This window comes from Taeniopygia guttata, chromosome 35 (genome assembly GCF_048771995.1).
Source record: "Taeniopygia guttata chromosome 35, bTaeGut7.mat, whole genome shotgun sequence".
NCBI classification, from domain to species: domain Eukaryota; kingdom Metazoa; phylum Chordata; class Aves; order Passeriformes; family Estrildidae; genus Taeniopygia; species Taeniopygia guttata.
The window spans coordinates 2,064,294-2,080,923 of record NC_133060.1 but is presented as its reverse complement, the minus strand read 5'-3'; the positions used below and the strand labels follow the sequence as shown (position 1 = coordinate 2,080,923).

The 16,630-nt window shown below is 46.0% G+C and overlaps 1 protein-coding gene across 4 annotated transcripts in view; it reads left to right on the top strand.

Annotated features, from left to right (window-relative positions):
* Positions 1–4,538: 4,538 nt before the first annotated feature.
* Positions 4,539–16,630, top strand: part of WDR46 (WD repeat domain 46) — a 51,566-nt gene continuing 39,474 nt past the window's right edge. For all 4 annotated transcript variants that reach the window (XM_072921198.1, XM_072921201.1, XM_072921199.1 and 1 more), the window contains exons 1-5: positions 4,539–4,823; positions 4,942–5,022; positions 7,326–7,438; positions 8,290–8,377; positions 13,392–13,453. In XM_072921198.1, the coding sequence (XP_072777299.1) occupies positions 4,554–4,823; positions 4,942–5,022; positions 7,326–7,438; positions 8,290–8,377; positions 13,392–13,453 (614 nt within the window). In that variant the 5' untranslated portion in view covers positions 4,539–4,553. The remainder of the gene's footprint in view (positions 4,824–4,941; positions 5,023–7,325; positions 7,439–8,289; positions 8,378–13,391; positions 13,454–16,630) is intronic.

The following is a 16,630-nucleotide window of genomic DNA, read 5'->3' as shown; positions in this document are numbered from 1 at the left end:
GAGCGTGAGTGGAATTTTTGGGGGAAATAAAGGGAAAAGTGGGAAAAATGAGGGGAAAAGTGTGGGAAAATGGGAAAAAGTGGGAAAAATGAGGGGGGAAGTGGGAGGAAAAGTGAGGGAAAATGAGGGAAAAAGGAAAAATGGGAAAATTGGGAAAAATGAGGGGAAAAGAGGAAAAATGAGGGAAAAAGAGGAAAAATGGGGAAAGAATGAGGGGGAAAAGCGGGAAAAAAGGAGGGAAAAATAAGGGGAAAAGTGGGAAAATGAAGGAAAAAAGTGGGGAAGAAAGGGAAAAAAGTGGGGGAAAAGGAGGGAAAAATATGGGAAAAAGTGGAAAAAAAGGAGGGGGAAAGGAAAAATAAGGGAAGAAGTGGGAAAATAGGAGGGAAAAGTGGGAAAAAATAAGGGAAAAAGTGGGAAAAATGAGGGGAAAAGTGGAAAAATGAGGAGGAAAAGGAAAATGAGGGGGAAAACTGGGAAAAATGAGGAGGAAAAGTGGGAAAAAAAGGAGGGAAAAAAGGAGGGGAAAAGGGAAAAATACGGGAAAAAGTGGGAAAAATGGGAAAAACTGCGGGAAAATGGTGGGGAAAAGTGGGAAAGAATGAGAGGGAAAAGTGGGAGGAAAAGTGAGGGAAAATGAGGGGAAAAGGAAAAATGGGAAAATTGGGAAAAATGGGGGGAAAAGAGGAAAAATGAGGGAAAAAGGAAAAATGGGGAAAAGGGGGAAAGAATGAAGGGGAAAAGCGGGAAAAAAGGAGGGAAAAATAAGGGGAAAAGTGGGAAAATGAAGGGAAAAAGTGGGGAAGAAAGGAGGGAAAAAAGTGGGGGAAAAGGAGGGAAAAATATGGGAAAAAGTGGAAAAAAAGGAGGGGAAAAGGAAAAATAAGGGAAAAAGTGGGAAAATGAGGGGGAAAAGTGGGAAAAAATAAGGGAAAAAAGTGGGAAAATGAGGGGAAAAAGTGGGGAAAATGAAGGAAACAATGAGGGAAAAAAGTGAAAAAAATGAGGGAGAAAAGTGGGGGAAAAACAATGAGGGAAAAAGTGGGGGAAAAGGGAAAAATGAGGGGAAAAATGAGGGAAAAAGTGGGAAAAATAAGGGACAAAGTGGGAAAATGAGGGGAAAAAGTGGGAAAAATTAAGGGAAAAAGTGGGAAAGAATGAGGGGAAAAGTGGGAGAAAAAAATGAGAAAAAATGAGGGAAAAAGGAAAAATGAGGGGAAAAGATGAAAAAATGGGAAAATTGGGAAAGATGAGGGGAAAAATGAGGAAAGAGGGAAAAGAGATGGGGAAATAAGGGAAAAATGAGGGCAAAATAAAGGAAAAGAGTGGGGAAGAAAGGAGGGAAAAAAGTGGGGAAAAAAGGAGGGAAAAATATGGGAAAAAGTGGAAAAAAGGAGGGAAAAAGGGAAAAATAAGGGAAAAAGTGGGAAAATAGGAGGGAAAATGAGGGAAAAATTGGGAAAATGAAGGAAAAAAGTGGGGAAGAAAGGAGGGAAAATATGGGAAGAAGTGGAAAAAAAGGGGGAAAAGGAAAAATAAGGGAAAAAAGTGGGAAAATGAGGGGGAAAAGTGGGAAAAAAGGATGGAAAAATAAGGGAAAAAGGAGGGAAAAATAAGGGGGAAAGTGGAAAAAAGGAGGGAAAAAAGGAGGGAAAAAGAGGAATTTTGGGAATTCTGAGCGGGACAAGGAATTCTGGGAAGAAAAGCGGAGATTTTTGGAGTTTGTGAGTGGTTTTTTGCAGGTAAAAACGGGAAATGGGAAAATTTGAAAAAATGAGAAGAAAAGTGGGAAAAAAGGCGGGAAAAATGAGGGGAAAGTGGGAAAAATTAAGGGAGAAGAGGAAAAATGAGGGGAAAAAAGGGAAAAAGGGAAAAAGAAGGAAAGATGAGGGGGGAAATGAGGAAAGTGGGGAAAAAAGGGAAATAAGGGAAAAAGTGGGAAAATGAAGGAAAAAAGTGGGGAAAAAGGAGGGAAAAATATGGGGAAAAGTGGGGAAAAGTGGGAAAATAAGGGGAAAAGTGGGAAAATGAGGGAAAAAGTGGGAAAATGAGGGAGGAACTGGGAAAAAAGGAGGGGGAAATGTGGGAAAATAGGATGGAAAAATGAGGGAAAAAGTGGGAAAATGAGGGGGAAAAGTGGGGAAAATTAGGTTAAAAAGTGGGAAAAAATGAGGAAAAGTGGGAAAAAAAGGAGGGAAAAATAAGGGAAAAAGTGGGAAAAATGAGGGAAAAACTGTGGGAAAATGGTGGGAAAAGTGGGAAAGAATGAGGGGGAAAATGGGAGAAAAAGTGAGAAAAAATGAGGGAAAAAGGAAAAATGTGGGGGAGTGAGGAAAAAAATGGGAAAATTGGGAAAGATGAGGGGAAAAATGAGGAGGAAAGTGGGAAAAAAGGAGGGGAAAAGGGAAAATAAGTGAAAAAGTGGGAAAAATGAGGGGAAAAGTTAAAAAAAAAAAGGAGGGAAAAGTGGGAAACAGGAGGGAAAAAGGAATTTTGGGAATTCCAGGAATAAAAAAGGAGATTTTGGAGTGTGTGAGTGGATTTTTGGGGAAAAATGGGAAAATGAGGGAAAATTGGTGGGAAAAAGGTGAAAAGTGGGAAAAATGAGGGAAAAAAAGAGGGGAAAAATCAGGAGGAAAAGAGGAATTTTGGGACTTGCAGGAATAAAAGAGGTTTTTGGAGTGGGAGTGGATTTTTGGGGGGAAAATGAGGGGAAAAGTGGTGAAAAAAGGCAAAAAAGTGAGGGGAAAACTGGAAAAATGAGAAGTGGAAAAAAGGGTAAAAGAAGGGGAAAAGTGGGGAAAATGAGGGAAAAAGTGGGGAAAATGAGGGAAAAAGTGGGGAAAATGAGGGAAAAAGTGGGAAAAATGAGGGAAAAAAGGAGGGAAAAGGGGAAAAATGAGGGGAAAAGTGGGGAAAAAGGAGGGGAAAATGAGGGAAAAATGTGGAAAAAAATGAGGGAGAAAAGTGGGAAAAAAGGAGGGAAAAAAGGGGAAAATGAGGAAAAAAATGAGGGAAAAGGGGAAAAATGAGGGAAAAAGTGGGGAAAAAGGGAAAAATGAGGGAAAAATGTGGAAAAAAAAATGAGGGAGAAAAGTGGGGAAAAAGAGGGAAAAAGGGGGAAAATGAGGGAAAAAAGTGGAAAAAAATGAGGGAGAAAAGGAGGGAAAAGGGGAAAAAAGGGGAAAAGTGGGAAAAATGAGGGGAAAAAAGTGGGAAAAAAGGAAGGAAAAAAAAGGAATTTTGGGAGTTCTGGGTGGGAGGAGGAATTCCAGGAATAAAAGTGGAGGTTTTTGGAGTGTGAGTGGATTTTTGGGGGAAAAACGGGAAATGGGAAAATTTGAAAAAATGAGGGGAAAAAGTGGGAAAAATGAGGGGAAAATGTGGGAAAAAAAGGGAAAAAAGTGGGAAAAAATGAGGGGAAAAAAGGGGAAAATAAGGGAAAAAAGTGGAAAAAATGAGGGGAAAAGTGTGAAAAATGAGAGAAAAAAGGAGGGAAAAAGTGGGAAAAATGAGGGAAAAGAAGAGGTGAAAATGAGGAAAACTGAAGGGAAAACTGGGAAAAAAATGAGGGAAATTAAGGGGAAATTGGGGAAAAAACTGGGGGGACAATGAGAAAAAAATGAGGAAAAAATACTGACAAAAAAGCAGGAAAAAATGAGGGGGGAAAGGGAAAAAAGCAGGAAAATGTCAGGGGAAAACTGGGGAAAGTTGAGGGGAAAATGGAAAAAAATTGAGGGAAAAAAATGGAAAAAATGAAGGGGGGAAGTGGGAAAAATTGAGGGGAAAAGTGGGAAAAATGACAAAAAAACTGGGGAAAATTGAGGGAAAAATGGGAAAAAAACGGAAAACAAGAAAAAAAGGAATTTTGGGCCCAGACACAAAATTCCAGGAATAAAAATGAAATTTTTTGGAATTTGTAGTGGATTTTTGAGGATTAAAAATGGATTTTTTTTCGGAATTTAAAATGGATTTTTTTCTGATAAACAATGGGGGTTTTTTAATTAAAAATTAGTATTTTTTTAAAAATTAAAAAATGGAATTTTTTTTTAATTAAAAATGGAATTTTTAGGACTTAAAAATTGGGTCTTTTTCAGAATGAAAATTGAATTTTTTGGGAATTAAAAATGGATTTTTTCCAAATTAAAAATGGATTTTTTTTTTAAATTAAAAATGGATTTTTTTGGAATTTAAATATGATTTTTTGGGAATTAAAATTTGATATTTGGGAATTATAAACAGATTTTCGGGAATTAAAAATGGATTTTTGGGAATGAAAAATGGATTTTTTTTAAATTCAAAATGAATTTTTTCTGAATTAAAATGTGATTTTTTTTTCTGAATTAAATTTGACTTTTCGGAATTAAAAATGGATTTTCGGGAATTAAAAACAGATTTTTGGGAATTAAAAATGGATTTTTTGGGAATGGGAATCGCCTTTTGGGGGAAAAAAATGGGATTTTTTTGGGGGGGAAAAAATTGGGATTTGGGACGCCCCAAAATGTGGAAAAATAAACCCGGAAGTGGCGGGCGGAGATTTGCCCTCAGCAAAGATGGCGGCGGCCACGGCCGCGCTGCACGCCCTCGCTCAAGATGGTGCCGCCCTCGACAAAGATGGCGCTGCCCACAACAAAGATGGCGCCCACGCTTCACTTAATACCCGCCTTGCCCTACACCAAGATGGCGGCTCCGCCCTCAACCTCTTCCCGCGCCGCATCGCTCTGATTGGCCACGCTTTGCCCGCGCTTCATCCCGATTGGCTCCGCCTCGGGAAGTGGGCGTGGCGTGTGCACATGGCGGCGATGGCGGGCGGCGTGTCCGGGGTGAGTGAGGGGAAGCGGGGGGAGGGAAATTCCCCAAATTCGGGGCGCCCGGGGCGGATTTTGGGGGTCCCGGGGGGATTTTCGGGGTGTCCCGAGCTCACGGCTGCTTCTTCCGCAGAGGACGGACCCGTTCCCCGGGCCGGCGCCGGTGCCGCGGGCCGGAGTGAAGCGATTCCTGCGGGACAGCGGCGAGAAAGCGGTACCGGGGCGGGGGGGAGGGGATCTGAGGGGATCTGTGGGGAATGAGGGGATCTGGGGGTGAATGAGGAGATTTGGGGGATCCTGAGGGGACTTTGGGGGTTCTGAGGGGATTTGGGGGATTCTGAGGGGATTTGGGGGTCCTGAGGAGATCTGGGGGGAATGAGGGGATTTGGGGGATTCTGAGAGGATTTGGGGGGTTCTGAGAGGATTCTGTGGGGGAAATGAGGGTATTTTGTGGGACATTAGGGGATTTGGGGGGTCCGGAGGGGATTTGGGGAGGGTCTTAGGGGTCCTGAGGGGATCTGGGGGGGAAATGAGGAGATTTGGGGAATTCTGAGGGGATCTGGGGGGTCCTGAGGGGATCTGGACGGAAATGAAGAGATTTTGGGGGTTCCTAAGGGGATTTGGGGGTCTGAGGGGATTTGGGGAAGGTCTGAGGGGATTTGGGGGATTCTGAGGGGATTTGGGGGGGGTCTGAGGGGATTTGAGGTGTCCTGAGGGGATTCTGTGAGGGAAATGAGGGGATTTTGTGGGAAATGAGGGGATTTGGGGAGGGTCTGAGTGGATTTGGCGGTCCTGAGGGGATTTTGTGGGAAATGAGAGGATTTGGGGGATTCTGAGGGGATTTTGGGCGATTCTGAGGGGATTTGGGGGATTCTGAGGGGATTTGGGGGGTAAAATGAGGGGATTTGGGGGGTCCTGAGGGGATTTTGGGGTCCTGAGGGGATTCTGTGGGGGAATGAGGAGATTCTGGGGGTCCTGAGGGGATTCTGTGGGGGAAATGAGGGGATTTGGGAGATTCTGAGGGGATTTGGGGGGGTTTGAGGGGATTTGGAGGGTCCTGAGTAGGTTTGGGGGGTCCTGAGGGGATTTAGACGGAAATGAAGAGATTCTGGGGGTTCCTAAGGGGATTTGGGGGTCCTGAGGGGATTTGAGGTGTCCTGAGGGGATTCTGTGAGGGAAATGAGGGGATTTGGGGAATTCTGAGGGGATTTTGGGGGTCCTGAGGGGATTTGGGGGGTCCTGAGGGGATCTGGACGGAAATGAAGAGATTTTGGGGGTTCCTAAGGGGATTTGGGGGTCCTGAGGGGATTTGGGGAGGGTCTGAGGGGATTTGGGGGTCCTGAGGAGATTTTGTGGTAAATGAGAGGATTTGGTGGTCCTGAGGGAATTTTGGGGGGTCCTGAGGGGATTTGGGGGGTCCTGAGGGGACTTGAGGGGTCCTAAGGGGATTCTGTGGGGGAAATGAGGGGATTTGGGGGGGGATGAGGAGATCTGAGGGGATTTGGGGGATTCTGAGGGGATTTGGGGTCCTGAGGGGATTTGGGGGGTCCTGAGGGGATTTGGGGTCCTGAGGGGATTTGGGGGGTCCTGAGGGGATTTGGGGGTCCTGAGGGGATTTGGGGGGTTCTGAGGGGATTCTGTGGGGGAAATGAGGAGATTCTGAGGGGTCCTGAGGGGATTTTGTGGGAAATGAGGGGATTTGGGGGGTCCTGAGGGGAATTTGGTGGTCCTGAGGGGATTTGGAGGGAAACGAGGGGATTTTGTGAAAAACGGGAAAATTTGGGAGGTCCTGAGGGGATTTTGGGGTCCCTGAGGGGATTTTAGGGGATTCATGAGGGGATTTTGGGGATTCATGAGGGGATTTTGAGGGTCCATGAGGGGATTTTGGGGTCTCTGAGGGGATTTTTGAGGTCCTGGGGGGATTTTGGGGATCCCTGAGGGTATTTTGGGTCCCTGAGGGGATTTTGGGGTCCCTGGGAAGGTTTAGGGAATTTTGGAAGGGTCCCTGAGGGGATTTTTGAGGTCCTGGGGGGATTTTGGGGGGAACTTGAGAGAACTGGGGGGGATTTGGGTGGAATTTGAGGGAATTTGGGTGGAACTAAAGAAAATTTGACAGAATTTGGGGCAATTTGAAGGAATTTTGGTGGAGTTTGGGGGGATTTGGGAGAATTTTGCGGGAATTTGGGTGGAATTTTTGGAATTTTGGGGTGATTTCAGCGGGATTTTGGAATTTTGGGGGATTTGTTAGAATTTGGGGTGATGTGTGTGCGATTTCTGGAATTCTGGGGGAATTTAAGGGCATTTGGGTGGAAGTTTTGGAACTTGGGTGAATTTGGGTGAAATTGTTGGAATTTTGGGGGGATTTGGGTGGAATTTGGGTGAATTGTGGGAATTTTGGGGAATTTGGGTGGAATTTTGGGGAATTCTTTGGGAATTTGGGGGAATTTGGGTGGAATTGTGAGAATTTTGTGGAATTTTTGGGAATTTTGGGGTGCTGACCCCTCTTTCCCCCCCCAGCCCCGCGCCGTCGCCCCCCGGCTCCGCTGGCACCTGAAAAATTTGGGAATTCGGGAAAAGTCGGCGGCGGAAAAAGCGGCGAGATGGGAACCGCTGCTGCCCGAGGAGCCGGGGTGAGGGAGAGCAGATTCCCGAATTCCGGAATGATCCCGAAATCTGGGAATGATCCCGAATTCTGGAACCATCCCAAATCCTGGGATGATCCCAAAATCCAAAAGTGATCCTGAATCCCGGAACCATCCCAAAATCCCGGAATGATCACAAATTCCTGGAACGATCCTGAAATCCCGGAGTGATCCCAAATCCTGAATTCCAGGAACAGTCCCAAAATCCCGGAGTGATCCCGAATTCTGGAGTCATCCCGAAATCCCGGAGTGATCCTGAATTCCGGAACCATCCCAAAATCCTGGAGTGATCCCAAATCCTCAATTCTGGAGTGATCCCAAAATCCCGGAATGATCCCAAATCCTGAATTCCAGGAACGATCCCGAAATCCCGGAGTGATCCCAAAATCCCGGAGTGATCCCAAAATCTGGGAATGATCCCGAATTCCAGAGTGATCCCAAAATCTCGGAGTGATCCCGAACTCCGTAACCACCCCAAAATCCCGGAATGATCCCGAATTCCAGAGTGATCCCAAAATCCGGGAGTGATCCCGAATTCCAGAACCATCCCAAAATCTGGGAATAATCCCAAATCCTGGAATGATCCGAAATCCCGAATTCCTGGAGTGATCCCAAATCCTGGGATGATCCCAAAATGTGGGAATGATCCCGAATCCTGAACCCTGGGATGATCCCAAAATCTGGGAGTGATCCCAAAATCCTGAGTCCCTTTTGAGGAGAGAAAAAAGGGAATTTTTGGGGGCAGAAAAATGGAATTTTTGGGGGGCAGAAAATGGAATTTTGAGTGGACAAAAGGTAATTTTGGGGCTAAAAAGGGGTAATTTGGGTCTGTGCCGCAGGTTCCTGGAGGCGGGGCCGGGGCAGGACTCGGCGCGGATCCCGCAGAGCGAAATCGCCCAAAACGTCGACATCAACAGCGCCACAAAGGTGGGGCGGGAATTGGGGGGAAAAGGGGAAATTTGGGAAAAAAATGGGATTTGGGGGGGAAAAATGGGATTTTGGGAGGGAAAATGGGATTTTGGGGGGAAAAAATGGGATTTTGGGGGGAAAAAATGGAGATTTGGGGGGGGGAAATGGGGATTTTGGGGGGAAAAAATGGGATTTTTTGGGGGGAAAATGGGATTTGGGGGGGAAAATGGGGATTTTGGGGGGAAAAATGGGATTTTGGGGGGCAAAAATGGGATTTGGGGGGGAAAAATGGGATTTTGGGAAAAATGGAGATTTGGGAGGGAAAAATTGAGGATTTTTGGGCCAAAAAAATGGAATTTTGGGGGAAAAAAATGGGATTTGGGGGGGAAAATGGGATTTTGGTGAGGGAAAATGGGGATTTGGGGGAAAAATGAAGATTTGGGGGGAAAATGGGGATTTTGGGGGGCAAAAATGGGATTTGGGGGGGAAAAATGGGATTTTGGGGGGAAAAAAATGGGATTTTTGTGGGAGAAAATGGGATTTTTTGGGGGGAAAATGGGATTTTTTGGGGGAAAAATGGGGATTTTGGGGAAGGAAGTTGGGAATTTGGCGGGGGGAAAATTGGAATTTGGGGGGGGAAATGGAGATTTGGGGGAAAATGGGGATTTTTAGGGAAAAAATGGGATTTTTGGAGAGAAAAATGGGATTTTGGGGGGAAAAAATGGAGATTTGGGAGGGGAGAATGGGATTTGGGGGGGAAATGGGATTTGGGGGGGAAAAATTGGGATTTTGGGGAGGAAATGGGGATTTTGGGGGAAAAATGGGATTTCGGGGGGGAGAAAATGGGGATTTTTTTGGAGGGGAAAATGGGATTTTGGGGGAGGGAAATGGGGATTTGGGGGAAAAAATGGGGATTTTGGGGGGGAAATTGGGATTTCGGGGGGGAGAAAATGGGATTTTGGGGGGAAAATGGGATTTTGGGGGAAAAAATGGGATTTTTTGGGGGGGGAAAATGGGGATTTTGGGGGGGAAAATGGGATTTGGGAGGGGAAATGGAGATTTGGGGGGGGAAATGGGAATTTGGGGGGAAAATGGGATTTTGGGAAAAATGGAGATTTGGGGGTGAAAAAAACAGGGATTTTGGGGGAAAAAATGGGATTTTGGGGGGGAAAAATTTAAATTTGGGGGGAAAAATGAGGATTTTGGGGGGCATAAATGGGATTTTTGGGGAAAAAATGGGATTTTTGGGAAAAAAATGGGGATTTTGGGGGGGAAAATGAGGATTTTGGGGAGCAAAAATGGGATTTTAGGGGGAAAAAATGGGATTTTTTGGGGGGGAAAATGGGGATTTTGGGGGAGGGGAATGGGATTTTGGGATGAAAAATGGAGATTTGAGGGGAAAATGGGAATTTGGGAGAGAAAAATGGAAATTTGGGGGGGAAAATGGGATTTTGGGGGGGAAAATGGGAATTTGGGGGAAAACCATGGGATTTTGGGGGAAGAAATGGGATTTTTGGGGCAAAAAATGGAGATTTGGGGAGAAAATGGGGATTTGGGGAGGAAAAAATGGGGATTTGGGGAGGAAAATGGGGATTTTTGGGGCAAAAAATGGAGATTTGTGGGGGGGAAATGGGATTTTGTGGGGAAAAGTGGATTTTTGGAGAGAAAAATTTAAATTTGGGGGGAAAATGGGGATTTTGGGGGGCAAAATGGGATTTTTGGGGAAAAAATGGGATTTTGGGGGGGGAAATGGGATTTTGGGGGGGAAAAATGGGATTTTTGGGGAAAAAATGGGATTTTTGGGGGAAAAAAATGGGATTTTGGGGGAAAAATTGGGGATTTTGCGGGGAAAAATGGGATTTTGGGGGGGAAATGGGATTTGGGTGGAAAATGGGATTTTAGGGGGAAAAACGTCGACATCAACAGCGCCAGCAAGGTGGGACGGGAATTGGGGGGAAAAAGGGGAAATTTGGGGAAAATGGGATTTGGGGGGGAAAAATGGGATTTTTTGGGGGGGAAAATGGGAATTTTGGAGGGGAAATGGGATTTTGGGGGGAAAATGGGATTTTGGGGGGGAAATGGGGATTTTGTGGGGAAAAAATTGGGATTTGGGGGGGGAAAATGGGATTTAAGGGGAAAATGGGATTTGGGAGAGAAAAATGGGGATTTGGGGAGGGAAAATGGGATTTCGGGGGGGAAATAGGGATTTTGGGGGGGGAATTGGGATTTTTGGGGGAAAAAAATGGGATTTTGGGGGAAAAAATGGGATTTTGGGGAGAAAAAAGGGAATTTGGGAGAGAAAAATGGGATTTTGGGGGCAAAATGGGGTTTGGGGGGAAAATGGGAATTTTGGGGGGGAAATGGGGATTTTAGGGGGAAAATGGGATTTTTGGGTGGGAAAATGAGGAAAAATGTGGGGAAAATGGAGATTTTGGGGGGGAATAGGGATTTTGGAGAAAAAAAAAGATGATTTGGGGGGGAAATAGGAATTTTTGGCTAAAAATGGGATTTTGGGAGGGAAAAATGGAAATTTTGGGGGGAAAATGGGAATTTGGGGGGAAATGGAGATTTTACGGGGAAAATGGGAATTTTGGGGTGGAAAATGGGAATGTGGGGGAAATGGGGATTTTGGGGGAAAAATTAAGGATTTTTGAGGGAAAATGGGAATTTGGGGGGAAAAAAAAGATTTTTGGGGGGGAAATGGGATTTTGGGGGGGGAAATGGGATTTTGGGGGAAAAAGAGATTTTGGGGGGAAAAAGTGGGAGTTTGGGGGGGGAAATGGGATTTTTTGGAGAAAAAAAGGGAATTTGGGGGGGAAATAAAGGGATTTTGGGGGGAGAAATGGGATTTTTGGGGGGAAAATGGGAATTTGGGGCGAAAAATGGGATTCTGGGGAAAAAATGGGATTTTGGGGGCGAAAATGGAAATTTTGGGGGCGAAAATGGAATTTGGGGAGGAAAATGGGATTTTGGGCTTGAAATGGAGGGTTTGGGGGGAAATGGGAATTTGGGGGGGAAAATGGGATTTTGGGGGGAAAAATGGGAATTTTGGGGGGGAAATGGAGATTTTGGAGGGGAAAATGGAGATTTGGGGAAAAAAAATGGGAATTCGGGAGAGAAAAATGGAAATTTGGGGGGAAAAATGGGCATTTTTGGGGCAAAAATGGGATTTGGGAGGGAAAAATGGGGATTTGGGAAGAAAATGGGGGATTTGGGGGGAAAATGGGATTTTGGGGGGATAAATGTGATTTTGAGGGGGAAAAATGGGATTTTTTGGGGGGAGAAAATGGGGATTTTGGGGGGAAAAATGGGAATTTGGGAGAGAAAAATGGGGATTTGGGGAGAAAATGGGGATTTTGGGTTGGAAAGGGGAATTCTGGGGAAAAATGGGATTTTGGGGGGGAAAATGGGGATTTGGGGGGAAAAAATGGGATTTTGGGGTAAAATGGGGATTTTGGGTGGAAAAAACGGAATTTGGGAGGAAAAAATGGGATTTTGGAGGGAAAAAATTGGATTTTCTGGGGAAAAATGGGATTTTTGGGGAAAAAATGGGATTTTTGGAGGGAAAAATGGGATTTTGGGTTGGAAAGGGGAATTCTGGGGAAAAATTGGATTTTGGGGGGGAAAAATGGGATTTTGGGGGGAAAATGGGATTTTGGGGGGAAAATAGGATTTTGGGGGGCGAAATGGGATTTTGGGTGAGAAAATGAGGGAAAATGTGGGGGAAATTGAGATTTTGGGGGGGAAATAGGGATTTTGGAGAAAAAAAAGATGATTTGGAGGGGAAATGGGAATTTTTGGCTAAAAATGGGATTTTGGGAGGGGAAAATGGGATTTTGGGGGGAAATGGGATTGGGGGGGAAAAATGGAGATTTTAGGGGGGGAAATGGGATTTTTGGGGCAAAAAATGGAAATCTGGGGGGAAAATTGGAATTTGGGGAAAAAATGTGATTTTGGGGGGAAAAAAAGGATTTGGGAGAGCAAAATGGGATTTTGGGGGGAAAATGGGATTTTGGGAGAAAAATTGGGATTTTGGGGGGAAAAAAGGGAATTTGGGAGAGAAAAATGGGATTTTGGGGGAAAACCATGGGATTTTGGGGGAAGAAATGGGATTTTTAGAGCAAAAAATGGAGATTTGGGGAGAAAATGGGGATTTTGGGAGGAAAAAATTGGGATTTTGGGGGGAAAATGGGGATTTTTGGGGCAAAAAATGGAGATTTGGGGGGGGGAAATGGGATTTTGTGGGGAAAAATGGATTTTGGGAGAGAAAAATTTAAATTTGGGGGTAAAAATGGGGATTTTGGGGGGCAAAATGGGATTTTTGGGGAACAAATGGGCTTTTTGGGGGAAAAAATGGGATTTTGGGCAGGGAAAAATGAAAATTTGGGGGAGAAATGGGAATTTTTGGGGGAAAATGGGATTTGGGGGGAAAATGCTTTTTTGGGGGAAAAAATGGGGATTTGGGGGGGGAAATGGGGATTTTGGGGGGAAAAACTGAATTTTGGTGGGAAAATGGGATTTTTGGGGGGGAAATGGGAATTTTGGGGTGGAAAATGGGAATTGGGAGAAAATGGGGATTTTGGGAGAAAATGGGGTTTGGGGAGTAAATTTTTGGGAAAAGTTGGGATTTTTTTGATTGGTGGGAACTCTGGGAGTGTTGGGAATTCTGGGAACATTGGGAATACCGGCAATCCTGGGAATGTTGTGAACGTTGGGAATCCTGGGAATGTCAGGAATTTGGTGAATTCTGGGAATTTGGTGAATTCTGGGAATGTTGGGAATTCTGGGAATTTTGGGAACATTGGAAATTTGGGGAATTCTGAGAACGCTGGGAATGTTGAGAATTCTGGGAACGTTGGGAATTTTGGGAATGTAGGAATTCTGGGAATGCCGGGAATTCTGGGAATTCTGGGAATGTCGGGAATTCTGGGAACGTTGGGAATTTGGGGAATGTTGGGAATGTCGGGAATTCTGAGGGATTTCTGGGAATTGCGGGAATTCCGTTCCCCGAGCTGACGGGGTTTGTTCTCAGCGCTTTGAGCTGCGCCTGGAGCAGTTCGGGCCCTACAGGCTGGACTACAGCCGGAACGGCAGGTGAGAACCAGTACGGACCAGTATAAACCAGTACGGACCAGTATGGACCAGTACAGACCAGTATGGACTGATACAGACTGCTATAGACCAGTACAGACTGCTATAAACCAGTACAGACCAGTACAGACTACAGCCGGAACGGCAGGTGAGAACCAGTATGGACCAGTATGGACCAGTATGGACCAGTACGGACTGATACAGACCAGTACGGACCAGTAGGGACCAGTACGGACTGATACAGACTGATACAGACCAGTACAGACCAGTATAAACCAGTACAGACCAGTACGGACTACAGCCGCACCGGCAGGTGAGAACCAGTACGGACCAGTATAGACCAGTATAGACCAGTACGGACTGATACAGACCAGTATGGACTGATACAGACCAGTACAGACCAGTACAGACTGCTACAGACCAGTATGGACCAGTACGGACGGACAGAAACCAGTACAGACCAGTACGGACTACAGCCGCACCGGCAGGTGAGAACCAGTATAGACCAGTATGGACCAGTATGGACCAGTACGGACTGATATAACCCACTACAGACCAGTACGGACTGATACAGACCAGTACAGACCAGTACGGACTACAGCCGCACCGGCAGGTGAGAACCAGTACGGACCAGTATAAACCAGTATAAACCAGTACGGACCAGTATAAACCAGTATGGACTGATATAACTCAGTATAGACCAGTACAGACCAGTACGGACTACAGCCGCACCGGCAGGTGAGAACCAGTACGGACCAGTATGGACTGATACAGACTGATAGAAACCAGTATAGACCAGTATGGACCAGTACGGACTGATATAACCCACTACAGACCAGTACGGACTGATACAGACCAGTATGGACTACAGCCGCACCGGCAGGTGAGAACCAGTATAAACCAGTATGGACCAGTATAAACCAGTATAAACCAATATGGACTGATACAGACCAGTACGGACTGCTACAAACTGCTATAGACCAGTACGGACTGATAGAAACCAGTATGGACTACAGCCGCACCGGCAGGTGAGAACCAGTACGGACCAGTATAGACCAGTATGGACCAGTATAAACCAGTACGGACTGATACAGACTGATACAGACCAGTATGGACCAGTACAGACTGATATAACCCAGTACAGACCAGTACAGACTGATACAGACCAGTACAGACCAGTACGGACTACAGCCGCACCGGCAGGTGAGAACCAGTATAAACCAGTATGGACCAGTATAGACCAGTATGGACTGATACAGACTGATACAGACCAGTACAGACCAGTACAGACTGATACAGACCAGTACAGACCAGTACAGACTGATACAGACCAGTACAGACCAGTACGGACTGATACAGACCAGTACAGACCAGTACGGACTGATACAGACCAGTACAGACCAGTACAGACTGATACAGACCAGTACAGACCAGTACGGACTGATACAGACCAGTACAGACCAGTACGGACTGATACAGACCTGTACAGACCGATACAGACCAGTACAGACCAGTACAGACTGATACAGACCAGTACAGACCAGTACGGACTGATACAGACCCGTACAGACCGATACAGACCAGTACAGACCAGTACAGACTGATACAGACCAGTACAGACCAGTACGGACTGATACAGACCCGTACAGACCGATACAGACCAGTACAGACCAGTACAGACTGATACAGACCAGTACAGACCAGTACGGACTGATACAGACCAGTACAGACCAGTACGGACTGATACAGACCAGTACAGACCAGTACGGACTGATACAGACCAGTACAGACCAGTACGGACTGATACAGACCAGTACAGACCAGTACGGACTGATACAGACCAGTACAGACCAGTACAGACTGATACAGACCCGTACAGACCGATACAGACCAGTACAGACCAGTACAGACTGATACAGACCAGTACAGACCAGTACGGACTGATACAGACCCGTACAGACCGATACAGACCAGTACAGACCAGTACAGACTGATACAGACCAGTACAGACCAGTACGGACTGATACAGACCAGTACAGACCAGTACGGACTGATACAGACCAGTACAGACCAGTACGGACTACAGCCGCACCGGCAGGTGAGAACCAGTATAAACCAGTATAGACCAGTATGGACCAGTATGGACCAGTACGGACTGATACAGACCAGTACAGACCAGTACGGACTACAGCCGCACCAGCAGGTGAGAACCAGTACAGACCAGTATAGACCAGTATGGACTGCTATAGACCAGTATGGACCAGTACGGACTGATATAAACCAGTACAGACTGACAGAAACCAGTACAGACCAGTACAGACTGATACAGACCAGTACAGACCAGTACGGACTACAGCCGCACCGGCAGGTGAGAACCAGTATAAACCAGTATGGACCAGTACGGACCAGTATGGACTGATACAGACCAGTATAGACCAGTACGGACTGATAGAAACCAGTACAGACCAGTACAGACCAGTACGGACTACAGCCGCACCAGCAGGTGAGAACCAGTACGGACCAGTATGGACCAGTATGGACCAGTATAAACCAGTATGGACCAGTACGGACTGATACAGACCAGTACAGACCAGTATGGACTGATACAGACCAGTACAGACTGATAGAAACCAGTACAGACCAGTATAAACCAGTACAGACCAGTACGGACTACAGCCGCACCGGCAGGTGAGAACCAGTATGGACCAGTATGGACCAGTATGGACCAGTACAGACTGATACAGACCAGTACGGACTGATACAGACCAGTATAAACCAGTACAGACTGACAGAAACCAGTACAGACCAGTACGGACTACAGCCGCACCGGCAGGTGAGAACCAGTACGGACCAGTACGGACCAGTATAAACCAGTACAGACCAGTACGGACTGATACAGACCAGTATAAACCAGTACGGACTGATAGAAACCAGTACAGACCAGTACGGACCAGTACGGACCAGTACAGACCAGTACGGACTGATACAGACCAGTATAAACCAGTACGGACTGATAGAAACCAGTACAGACCAGTACGGACTACAGCCGCACCGGCAGGTGAGAACGAGTACGGACCAGTATGGACCAGTACGGACCAGTATGGACCAGTATGGACTGATACAGACCAGTACGGACCAGTATGGACCAGTATAAACCAGTACAGACTTATACAGACTGCT